Consider the following 13,494-nt stretch of genomic DNA (forward strand, 5'->3'; position numbering starts at 1 on the left):
TTTTTGAATAAAAAAATACGTGTCGCGTGGTCGTGGTCGTGGCGTGTTAAACGTGTCGTGTTTTTAAGCATGATAAACGAGTCGTATTGACCTATTTAAGACTTAAACGTGTTAAAGCGTGTCAGGTGTCGTGTCGCCACGGGTTTTTAGGCGTGTCGTGTTCGTGTTCTAAAAAAATTACCCTGCTTTAATAATTGTGTCGTGTTCGTGTCGGGGTTAAACGTGTCAGATTCACAGGTCAACCCGACACGAACACGACCCGCTAACCCGTTTTGCCACCCCTAATGCTGAGCCTTGTGGGTAGTTTAAGTAGTTGAAAACCTTTTTGATGTATTAGTATTTTAATGTTTGAATCTCTGGGTGTTAGTGATGGTCCAATAGTTGGGTGAGTCTAGATTACGTTCAGACCAATAGGAGATCGTTTTGGTGTCTCGCCCAATAGCCGTTGAGTTAAGTGTTTACTTGTCTGCAGTTATATAAATATCCAAAAGCTAGTGGACTTCATGGATTGACTGAGAAATCCCTTTGTCTCCCACTTTATGTTTTGACTCTTTGACTGTATGCCTTTACAAAACCAGAGAATCCTGAGACATTTCGTCGAACACCTCTGATCAGCAGCTCGCTCGTCCTCCACAACACAACATGGTACACTGGAGCAACTGCAACCCAAATAACTCAACCTCCCTCACAGTATTGCAAAGAATTGCATCAGAAGTTTTTTGGACCTGGAAAATTCTCTGGAAAAAGATAGAGAGTGCATCAGAACCATCAGCTGCCCTCATATTAATTGAAAGCTGAGACCGATGAAGTCGAAAAGAAGAGGGAAAGCCAGGGATGTTGAACTCCATAGCGTCTGTCTTAGTGTGAGGGAGATGCTGCCAGATTGACATGAAGGCTGCAGAGCCAAATGCCAGATTGATCATGTTGGAGATGAGAAGGTTGAAGTGGGGTTCCAAGGACTCAGTGGTTACTAAGAGGAGAGGGATTTGGTGAGCTGGCAAGGAGCAAGTGTTCTCAGAGTTGGGAGGGAGACCATGGTTGGAGCTTGAGAAAGGAAGGTCTATGAGATGGATGTTGGAGTTTGGAGGGAGTGAAGATTGAAGCTTTTGGATGTTGAGAGGAGTGTTAACAATGGTGATGGTGTAGTCTGGGTATCTCTGTTCTATAAGCTTTGCTAAGTGGAAGAGGGGGATGAGATGGCCTTGTGCCATGTATGGGAACATTACTATGTGTTTTTGGGTTGCCATACTTAGCTTGTGGTAGTGTATGGCACACAAGGAGATCATAGGATGTAGTTAAATATTGAACTGGGGAAGAAGATGATGAATGGAAGATAATGATCCACGAATGCCGACAATCCTTATCATATATATATATATATATATATATATTGAAAATTTGTATTATCATTCACTATTTAAAAAAACACGAGTGGATGATTCGGAGACAGAATATGAAGAATGGATTGCATGGCTAATGCATGGTTGGGAGATAACTATCAATGAAGGTACGAAGATCATGTTCATTATTGTAAGTAACTGGGAAAGAAAAAGCAAAACAAATATAAATTGTTGTGAATAACAAGAAATTACTATTTCTGAGAAATTATAAGCATTTCAGGCGGAAGGCCTGGCTCCATGCTTTCTTGATCTCCCAAGTTCATAATTATTTAAAAATATATATATATTTTAATAATAAGACTTATTATTATAAATATTATTATTGTCCCGATATTATGAATTAATATAGAAAGAGGGAGAATGAGGAAGACACCACGCATTGGGGTGGTGGTGTTGTATTGATCTTATAGAGAGAACAATTATCTATACATGGTGAGCATCTATGCATGGAAAGACTTAAGTATGGCAAACATCTGTACATGGAAAAAGGTATATAAGAGAAGTGCTATGTAAAAACAGGAGATGATGCCGTAATATCTTTCCAACAGATATAACTATCTTTTTAACTGTTTATGTTTGTGAAATATAAATTTATTTTGTTTAGTTATTTAATAATAACTTGAATCATATTAATTTTATCGTATCCATTTATATATGAAAGTCATTGTAATGTTATAAACATAAAAATCCCTTTCTATATTAAGTGTGTTTGGATTGAGTGTTTAGGATGAAAACTAATTTAAAATGTGTGTTGAAAGAATCATAATAAACTTCTCTTTTATTTGAGTAATTATTTTAATTTAATAAAAAAAATTAAGTGTTAACCTCCAAAGGCTTCTAAAACTTGACTTCTCTTGGCCCATAATATCCTCAATTTTTTAAATTAATTATATAATTTTATTTTATAATTAAAATATAATTGATAAATTATATTACTATGTATATCTTTTATTTTTCTTTCGTTCTCTTCTTTAAGCAAACAAAATTTATAAAATTTGATTATTCAAAAGAATTCAAACATCCATTTCTTTTTATATTCGCTCCATTCCCTTCCATTCTTTCAGTTCTATCTCTAGATCCAAAGAAAGTATTTTCAATTTCATTCTATTGTAATTTTTTTATAATTTAAATTTATTTTTTTATTTATACACTTTTCACACAATTGATTAATTTTTATTTTCTATAGCAATTGCTTAAGTAGAAAAGAGTTTCCTTGAAATTGAAGTTAATAAAATTATTTTTATAATCAACAATAACGCAAAGAAAATTAAATTGATTGGAGTTATTTCTATTGAGAAAAAATTGGTCACTATTTTATTAGTTTTATATTATGTAATTTTTTATTTAATAAAAATAATTAAAAAAAATTTTGCTTAGGCGGCTCTGTCAAGCAGATATTGGAGTAGTGAATTTTTTTAAAAAAATGATGAAATTACAAACTTCAATTAAGATAAATGAAGAGCACAAAGGATAACAAAGACATAAGTACAAGAAGAGAAGAAAAACCCAACAAAATAATAAACCATAAGAGATCACTTGGCTTGGGGTGGAAATTTTTTTTTTTGGACACTAATAGCAACAGCTATTACAAAAGCAAACAGACTAAAAAGACAGGTGATGAAGATGGCATAGCTCGTCAAGCCAAGTCGGCCGATCAAGGCCTTGGAAGAAGAGGGAGGGCGCATGACGATGACGACCACGGGTGGCAAGCGCGTCCGCAATGACGTTGTCTTCACGAGGGATGAAAGAGAAGACGATGTCAGGAAAGAGCTTGAGAAGAGAAATCAGCTCTTGATATTCGTTGAAGAGTCTCCAGGCAACACAAGGATTAAAATCTTTGAGGATCTGAGAAATTCCCGGACAGTCAGAGAAGATCCGATCAGGCTTCCAAGACGAGTGGACACACGAACGCAAAGCCAGAAGGATAGCCGCCAATTCCGCCGTCAGTGGAGATGCTAAAATTGCATGGTCACAACCTGCAAGCAAGATGGAACCCGGATGAGAGACCACAAGAAAACCAAGACCAGCATCCCCAGTGGAAATTAAGGTGGAGGCACAATTAAGGTAGAACGAAAGATAAACAAACAAAGCTTAAATGTAGGCATTTTAGTAAAGATGGAGATAGGTCGTCAACTAGAATGACCTACTAGGTAGGGACAGTAGTATGATCAGCCGAATGCTTCAAAAGGAGAAGACTCTCGTAGGTCATTTTTCGGGTAAATTTTTTAGTATGACATTAAACTTTGGTTCATTTTTCACTTTTGATCATCGACTTCATTTGTATCGATTTGATCACTTAATTTTAATTTGATTTCACTGATAATAAATCGACGATTTCAACCCCCAATCGATTACACGACTGTCTAAAAAAATCTAAGTCGATCTCCCATCGACACATTATTAAAGTCTATTAGAGGTGTTCACGTCATCAAAAAGAGCCACAACATTCATTTGGAGGTTGAAATCTCTTAATTTACTATCAAGTGAAATGAAATTAAAATTTAATGATCAAATTGATACAAATTGAAGTTCAGTGATAAAAGTGAAAATGAGACAGAGTTTAATGACTTACTAAAAAATTTACCCGTTATTTTTCTCTCTTTCACGACCTTAAAAAACTGAAGGCTGCATTTGATTGTGTAAGCCACGTTCACTAACTTTATTTTTTTATTACAACAAATATAGAAAATCTATATAAAATTATGCGATTATTTCTAAATATAATCAATCAAATCACAGAAAATGAGTGATTGGTTATATTAATGGATGAGTTTATACAATAACAAACTTAACAAATCATTAGTCTCAGCATTAAGAAATCAGAGTTTATGTTGTAGGATTATAATTTATATAGATAAGTTTGATTGACTTGGTGAATTCAAGGGAAATTTTGTTCTCTCACTCGTGTAAGGATAAGGCATGCATTTAGCCAATTTAAGCATTTGCGGAAAAATTAAAGAATTATTTCAAGTAAAAAAAATTGTAATCTACTTATATAATATATATATATATATAAACAAACATGATTTATATGAGATTATTTAATGATAACAAGACAAATTTTAAGGTTTTAATAAGAAGAGCACCAAGAATATCCATCGGTAATAGTACACGTTCATTTTATTTTAAATAGATAAACCACTTTTTCTTTTTTTAAATATTAATAAAAAAAATATTTATCAAAATACGTACGTTTGGGGAAAGGGAAACAATCCCCGTTTTCAAATTTTTTATTTTTATTTTTTTAAATATAGAAAACAAGAGAATTTCTTCTGTTTTCTATTTTTTTAATTAAAAAATTTTGAAAACAAAGAATTTCTCCTATTTTCTTGATATTTTGTATTTTTTAATAAAAGAATTAGTCTCCCGTTTTCTCTTTTGTTTTTTTTGTTTTTAAAAAAATCCTTAACAGTGTTGCACCGTTAAGATTTAAACAAATTCATTTAAACAAAAGTAGGTTAAGATATGTATATATATTTTTAACTAAAAAATAATTCTTGAGATATGTGTATATATTTTTAACGTTTTAGGAATCCCGAAGAATATTAGAAATAAGTAGGACTGTAAAACATGCACCGGTCATTAATTAGGACAGTAAAACTTACACCTATATATAATTACTACAAAGTAGGTCGGTCAAACCAACATTAGTCAGTAATTAGCACAAAGTAGATCAGTCAAACCTGCACCGGTCAGTACTTAGCGCAAAGTAGGTCGGTCAAGCCTGCACCGGTCAATAATTAGTACAAAGTAGGTCAGTCAAACTTGCACCGGTCAGTACTCAGTACAAAGTAGGATGATCAAAATTGCATTGGTTGGTATTTAGTACAAACTAGAACGGTCAAACCTGCACTGGTTAGTAATTAGCACAAAGTAAGTCGGTCAAACTTGCACTTGTCAATAATTAGTACAAAGCAGGTTGGTCAAGCCTGCATGGGTCAGTAATTAGCACAAATTAGGACGGTAAAATCTGCACCGGTTAGTAATTAGTACAAAGTCGGACGGTCAAACCGCTACCAGTCAGTAATTAGGACAGTCAAACCTGCAATGATCATAAATGATATTTTCAATATTCGAGCTCTTTATATAAACCAACATAAGTAGCCCATTTTCACTCTTGCACACTATTTACTCTCTTTCAATTCACTCACCCGTACTTCTTCTTCTTGTCTTCAACAATGGCAGAGACTTCACTTGTTTTGGTTTACTACAATGGTTCAATCACTTCCAGTGAAGACACGATTATATTTTCGTCGGATGATCAATCATATTTTTATGTCGAAGATGACATCTCTTATAAAAATTAAAGAGATTCATTGAAGAAAGCATTGAGACTGCTGACAACCAAGGAGTTTCACGTATTAAATACCGGTTCCCAATTTCTTCAGGATCTGGTAAGATTTGCTATTGGTCATTCAAATTGCGTAATGACCGAGATGTTCGGATGATGTTTGACTGCCACAAAAGAAATTCAAATATTGGCATTATTGAATTGTACATGGAGTTTAGTGCTGCAACTTTCGAGGGAGCTCCTTCCCAATAACAAACCACTACAAATGACCAAGTTCAACGCAATATGGGACGAGAGAGTATTTCATCACCATGCCAAGTTAATGAACCTGAAAGGCTCTCTATGGAGTGGAGGGCACAAGATGATCTACTACACAATATTGATTTTACTAATTCACAACATCTACAAGGCGGAAAGAGTTCTTTTCATTATACTCATGAAACCGAATTCAGTCGGTATGGGCGATCCAGTGGAGATGATGAGGATGACGACGGTGACAGCTTTTGGGGAGGACACTGAAGCAAGTGTTGATGACATTCAGTTAGAAGAATGCAATCTCGAAGACGTTCCTATGCCCGGCCATAATTTCATGATGGCACCAATGGAGCCTCCACCACATATGCGAACCCTTGATTTGGAAGCAATATAAGGTTGCCATATAAACTGTTCAAAATTGTTTATCAAATAATCAAACGATTATTAATACCTAAAATGTTTGCAAGGCTTTTTGGATGATGTTGTGCGGGTTCTTGAGCAGGCAAGCACTTGCTCACATACATTGTAGCAAAATACTATTGATGTATGCGGTCACCTATACGAGTTTATTATTCCAGTCAGCATGATTCTCTGAATATACTATATATGCAGCCTCTTGTGCAAGTGCACACTTCCCCGCATGGTTTTTTAGATGAACAAGGCTTCAAAGATGTTAGGTGGAAAAAGACCACACGTTTTTCATTACTTGAAAATTACAATGTACAAGATATATATAGATACATGTACATAAATATGGTAGTTATACAAATATAGATATACAGCTGTATACATAGTTGTATTCCCTAACAAAAGACACTTCAAACCCCTCTTGAATGTTAAAGTGGGATATAAACCAACAAGACAAGCTAATTAATAACACAATTTTAGTGTGAAAACCCCTACAAATTGAGGGGAAAAACAATCAGACATGTTAGAGATTTTTAAGATAGTTTCACTATATCAACAATGGGATAACAAGAAGTCTCTTTATAGATACAACTAAAGGTTTACAACAAGAAAGCATCAACACATCAAGAGAATATTCTTAACAACACATACATCATCAACTCAATGTTGGATAACAATAACATCAAGAACAAATCAAAGGAAGATCTAATTAACTAGGTAGATTAGGAGAGCTACCAGGAAAAATTCACTAGCCAAAATATGGGTGAAATCCAACACCATTTTGCCATCCGATTGTCTTGCTAAGCTCAAAACCTAATTATTGTTCTTTCTTCCTCTTCTTCTTGGTATTTTGCCTTGTTTTTGTTCCCCTCTTTATTGACTCTAATAACTCAAGCTTCGTCACATTGTTGCAAATTATTGCTCAGCATCAAAGGTGATATACGCACCTGAATTGCAAGTGGGATCTCATTTGGCATCAAGGGAGGAATTTTGCTTTCAATCAATTAACTAGCCTGAGTATAGGTATAGGGGAGGGAAATTGAGGTAAGATCTCACCCCTTGCCGATATAAATTCTCAGAGGGCGAGATCTTTCTCTCCTTTTTTTTTTGCTAGATACGAGGGATAATGAACTCTCGCTCCACTCTAACACAGACCAGCATACACGGAGTTCTTTTGCGAGAGAAATTTGATATTTTAGTGAAAATGCTGACATCATAAAAAATAAATATAAAAGTTATTGTAAAAGAGTAAAAAACTAAAATGGCTAAGTTATTAATAAGAAGAGCACCGATCGAGCCTATCCATTGGTAATAGTACAACTTCCTTTTATTTTAAGTAAATCAGCCATCTCCTCTGCTTCTTCTTCTTTTTTTTTTCAAATAGATAAAGTACTTTTTGAACATATTCCTCTGGTAGAACACCTTGACACTGATACACACTTGATAAACTCATCAAGAGCAGTGAGAGAAGATCCCTTAACATCCCCATTATCCTTCATGGCTTCTCTCATCATCTCCATGCATTTCAAAGCCTTCCTCTTCATCTCCTCCCCCTTCTCTCCATCTAAAACCAATCCAATCACCCTCTCAACCTCCGCACACTCAACTTCATCCTCCACACCTTTAGCAAGCTCCACACATACACCCAATTCTTCAACCATCACCTTTGACACGCAAAATTGATCATAAGCCAATGGCCAACTGATGATCGGCACACCCCTACTCAAGCTCTCCAGCAACGAATTACATCCACAGTGATTGACAAACACTCCAGTGGACTTATGTCCCAGTATCTCAAGTTGAGGAGCCCATGTCTTCACTAACAAACCTTGTCCACTAGCTCTCATTCTTTCTTCGAATCCCTCCGGCAACCACTCATCTCTAAATTCTCCTTTCATGGCAAACCCAAATGGTGGTTTGATCACCCAAATGAAAGGTTTGCCACTGGCCTCCAACCCCTTTGCTAGTGCCATCATCTGAGATGCTGAGATGTTGCTTTCTGAGCCAAAGCATATGTAGATAACTGAACAAGGAGAGCGACTATCAAGCCATTGAACACAAGCCTCAAACTCTTCCCCTAACCTTTTTCCAGTAATTAGCCCTTCAAGTGGAACTAGAGGGCCAACGGGATACACGGGAACATCCCTGGCGTTGCACCGGAGAGCCTGCAAACCCAGGGTCTCAACCTCTTCCACTGTGTTGCAAAGAAATGCATCAGAAATGGATGAGAGCTCTATGTTCTTTCGGTAAAACATAGCCACTGCATCTGTACCATCACTCGATCTCCAAAACCTTGAAAGCCGATTTCGATGAAGCCGGAAAGATGGCGGGAAGCCAGGAAGATTGAACTCCATGGAGTCTGTCTTCTTGTGTGGGAGATGCTTCCACATAGAGAAGAAGAATGCAGTTCCAAGTGCTCCTGTAGGCATGTATGTGGCATGGAAGATATTGTGAGTTTTTGCAATGTTTATAGTCCAACCATAGAAGATATCAGCAATGATGCAAACTGGGCGGTGACCATTTTTTATCATGTTGGAGATGAGAAGGTTGAAGTGGGGTTCAAAGGACTCAGTGGTCAATAAGAGAAGAGGGAGTTGGTGAGCTGGCAAGGAGCCAGTGTTCTCAGAGTTGGGAGGGAGGCCATGGTTGGAGCTTGAGAAAGGGAGGTCTATGAGATGGATGTTGGAGTTTGGAGGGAGTGAAGATTGAAGCTTTTGGATGTTGAGAGGAGTGTTGACAATGGTGATGGTATGATCTGGGTATCTTTGTTCTATGAGCTTTGCTAAGTGAAAGATGGGGATGAGATGGCCTTGTGCCATGTATGGCAGCATTACTATGTGTTTTGGGGTTGTCATGCTTTAGCTTGTGGTAGTGTGTGGCACACAAGGTGATAGGTTGTTGTTTGGATGATCAAACTGAGGAAGAAGATGATTAATGATTGATGAACAAAGGCAATGAGAAGATCGCAATTTATGATCGGGGAGATGATGATTGATGAACGTCAACTATCACATTAATTTCATTATTATATGAAGAAAAAAATTAAGAAAAAGACAAAATACAGCTTGACTAAAATACTTTTTCTTAAAAAATGAAATATTATGCTAATAGAGTAATCAGTATTAAATGTATTTTTTTAAAATTTTCTGCCAAAATTATTGCATACTTGTAAACTTTGTGCTCTGTGATTTGGAGGGTTGTACATTATTATATTCCAAGTTTGATTGAGTTGCCTGATTATTAGAATCACTAGTATAATTCAATATAAGGCAGTATTTGAATATTTGCAAAGAAACCAAAAACAAGTTAATATATATCACATCACCTCAATGTATATAATTGCACGGTGATCCATACAAGGTTATTTTATGACAGGGAGGCAAATTTTTATAATTTTGGACTGGCTTTGGTAAAAAAAATTTTATCACAATTTTCCAACCATACTAAATATTTAGCAACCAACCTTCTTTGGTAAAATTTAATTATATATGTTTTTATTAAATATTAATATTGGAAAATGGCTATTAGTAATTTAAAATAATGCTTTTCTAAAATTAAAACATTTATTATTATTTTGTTATAATTTTTTTAAAAGCTTTTCATTAAAATTATTTATACTTATGGATGATTGGCTCTCCTATCTTCTTTTTATTTGATGGGGGCAATATTTGTTGTGCGCTTGTTTTGTTTAGGTATATAATTATTATTATTTATAAAAATAAATAAAGCACAGTTTTGTTAAACGATAGTTCCGGTGGGTAGTGTAGTAAGATAAGTCACTCAATAACTCACTCAAAAATTAGACACACACACACAATCAAGCAAGAGAAAGGAGACACAAAAGTTGATAACCCAGTTTGGCACAACCTTACCTACATCTGGGAGCCAAGTCCGAAGAAACAATCCACTGAAAGAGGCTTAAGAATAAAGAGTACAACACTCTCTCACTCTCTCAAGACAAAGAATATCCTCTTAAGATTGACCGATGCCCACTATCCTCAACCCTCATCAAAGTGTCTTCTCACTTCGTGGCTCATCCTAAATCTTCAAGCAAGATATCTTATATAGACGCACCTACGTCTCAATAAACCTTCCTCTTTTAGAATTCTCGGCGACTTTCCTAACTTGGACACCTTCCAAAGTTAGATGTTGCAATACCCAGTTGCAACATTGCTCACCTTATTGAACATGACTAAGTTCTAGCCAGTTGCACCCGAATCTGCGATCTTCAACCTTCCCGGTTCCTTCAGTTCGCCTCGTAGCAGTTGACTCGACTCGAGCTCCTCCTGCCTGCAACTGCTTCCTTCCTCACGTCATTTCAGTAGGTCTCCTCTCCCGAGAAACATGCCTACCAAAGCACACGCAACCATCTCACCAAAGATGGTCTCCGAAGATCTCCCGATCTTCTTTCCAAACTTGGTCCAAGTTTGGTCTTCCCAAATGATCTTCGTTTGATTCATGTAAATATTATTACTAAACTTGATCTCATCTCATCCAAGTTTAGCCTTCAATATCTTCAAGCATGATTCTCAATCATCTATGCTTTGGATCTTCAAATCTCTAATCATATATCATGTAATCTTCAACCAATCTCCATACATGATTAGTCTCCTTGAATAGCTTTACCCATAATTAACTCTTGGTTCTTCCTTCAAATTGTGTTGCTAAATATGATCTTGATAATCTCATTTGGTTTATCCTTGCCTAACTTAGTTTGTGTCTTCAAATAGCTTCATACCAAACTAAGTTTGTCCTTTCCTATCTTAGTTCACACCAAACTAGGTTCCATGCAATCTCCATGATCTTCTATTCTTACGAATGATGGAATATTTCTCTCTCTTCTTTAAGATAGACCTTTTCCTAAAATAAGTTCTATCAAAGATATGGTTTATCATCCCGGATCTTACTAAGGATAGATAATTATACCTAAGATAAAAGTTACCCTTCTTGAAGAGATCCTTAAGACCTAATGCACTTTCCAAAAATCACATGACTCCATTGAGAGGAATTTCTTCTAAACATGATCTTCATCTCGATCTTCTAACCCTTGTATCTTCATATGTTATGATATCAATATTTTACCACATCATCATCCTAGTCATTCAATCTTTTGCTGAGTTATCATTGCCACATCATCTTCCTTTTGCCATGTCACTACTTGGCTTGTCATATAATGCCAATCCATGTCATCAGACTTAACATTAAAAATAAAACGGTTACATAGCAAGTAATAGTATAAAATAAAAAAGACTATAAATCTACTAAGGATAGATGAAAGTGAATGTAGTTAGAACTGGTGCCCTTTAGAAACAATTGATGAGTGGATTGGCATGTGCACACAGTCATGAGTTATTGTTGGGATTGTTAGCTTGACCTGTATTCATCAGCATATCCTCAGTGTTGTCGAAACAAGAACTAAACAATTAAAGATTTGGTTTGATAGTGGTGATCGAGTCCTCTAATTTATTTTTATTTTTTTAAAAAAATTGAATAAACCACCAATTCATTGAGAAAAGGAAACCATAAATCATAGACAACAAAGATGTTGAGTCATCAGAGGTGAACCCTAGCAAGAACAAAAACATATACAGAACCACACTCCAATGAAGATGAGGTGCATCATTCAACAGGAATGAAGCACTCTAAAATAGAAGAAATTAAACAGGACTGGCGACGTCGGGGGAGGAATTTGGCTCACTTCGCGGAGCTGTTGCCGAAGCACGTTGGTCCCTTAGAATCACAAAGGTCAGACTTCGCTTAATCGTCGAAAGAGAATCTTCGAGCTAGGATCTGACCGAATCAAGCGCTGCAAGAAACCAAGCAATGAGCTGGGTCCTCTAATTTAATTCTTCACATCAAGAGCTATAAATCCACAAAAAGAAAACATATGATCGATTTTTTTAGAAATGAGCTTGGCAAAATAAAATTATAATTAAAAATTTGATTAATATTTTTTTCTAGCTAGAAATTTCAAACAATAGCTATAATTAAGAGTTTCCATGCAACAAGAATTTTAAACCACTTCAACCATATCTTTGACTCCCGCCTCCCTTATCTCGGAAATCAAAGGCGAATAAAATACAATATGACCCAGAAAAAAGGGACTAAACAGAGTTTATATCACCCATAGGCCAGCCAAATCGATTGAATCCCCCCTTATACTGAAATAGTTCTGGTCTTCCTGAAGAAGGAAGGTAAACTCCAACCAAATGGTCTTGGGAACTTGTTAATTCGAGCCATTTGTTGGTGCGCACATCTGGTTGAAGCATAACATTTGCATTTTAGAAGCTCATCACTAACCTTTGCATCAATTATTCTTAAGATTGATTGTATGCTAATCGTCTGGATTCTTACATCTCTAGAGGCTAAAAAAGCTAAGCTTGAGGAGTTCACCTTGCAAATTAGGAGAAGTCTCAACTTCATCAGCACTTTAACTCCTACCATGGACACCAATAGCGATCCCCGAACACTAGTGATCCATGAGTAGTTGGTTGTAATTGCGGTAAGGAACACCTCCCCACTTTGCTTGCCTTTTATTGCCTAATACTTCTTTTTCTGCCCAATTTTTTTTTTCTTTTTGTTTACTTTTGTTCGTTTGGTTTCATTTATTTTTTGTACCTATCTCTCTACCCCTGGTGGATATGATGTTTCCCCTCTTCTCCATCTTTGACTTGCCTGGTTATGTATCTAGCCTTTTTCATTTAATGAATTGTGGTTTATCCATAATAAATAAATAAATAAAGTTCCCATGTGTCCCGGCCATGAGGTACGTAGGTCTCAAGTTTAGATCTCCATGAGGATAGGAATGACAACGGGGCAACGCAGGGGCAAGCCACTACCACAACCACAATCACCCCGGGCGCTTGAACCATCCCTTGCCCTGTACCCTGCATCCCACCCACCAAAAGTAGTGGTATTTAAAATATCACAATAGCCATAGTTTTACTTCATACCCCACCTCGCCATTTTTTTTTTGGCCATGTATAAATATGAATGCATAGTTGCAAACAAACAACAAAAATTCGTGAAGATACTTATAGAGTAAAATTTCTAAAACACATACTTTATTCCCAAGAATCAAAAGATCCATTGAACAAAATTGAAGCAATGCTCTTTGTGAATTCATGTGTATATATATAT

The 13,494-nt window shown here is 36.0% G+C and overlaps 2 protein-coding genes across 2 annotated transcripts; both read right to left on the reverse strand.

Moving 5' to 3' along the window:
• Positions 1–611: 611 nt before the first annotated feature.
• Positions 612–1,211, reverse strand: LOC120274988 (crocetin glucosyltransferase 3-like). Its single transcript, XM_039281516.1, has one exon. The coding sequence runs from the start codon at positions 1,209–1,211 to the stop codon at positions 612–614; it is 600 nt and encodes a 199-aa protein (XP_039137450.1).
• A 6,519-nt stretch (positions 1,212–7,730) lies between these two features.
• LOC120274994 (crocetin glucosyltransferase 3-like) lies at positions 7,731–9,173 on the reverse strand. The gene has a single exon (XM_039281523.1). The coding sequence runs from the start codon at positions 9,171–9,173 to the stop codon at positions 7,731–7,733; it is 1,443 nt and encodes a 480-aa protein (XP_039137457.1).
• Positions 9,174–13,494: the final 4,321 nt, after the last annotated feature.

Source organism: Dioscorea cayenensis, chromosome 2 (genome assembly GCF_009730915.1).
Source record: "Dioscorea cayenensis subsp. rotundata cultivar TDr96_F1 chromosome 2, TDr96_F1_v2_PseudoChromosome.rev07_lg8_w22 25.fasta, whole genome shotgun sequence".
Lineage (NCBI taxonomy): Eukaryota > Viridiplantae > Streptophyta > Magnoliopsida > Dioscoreales > Dioscoreaceae > Dioscorea > Dioscorea cayenensis.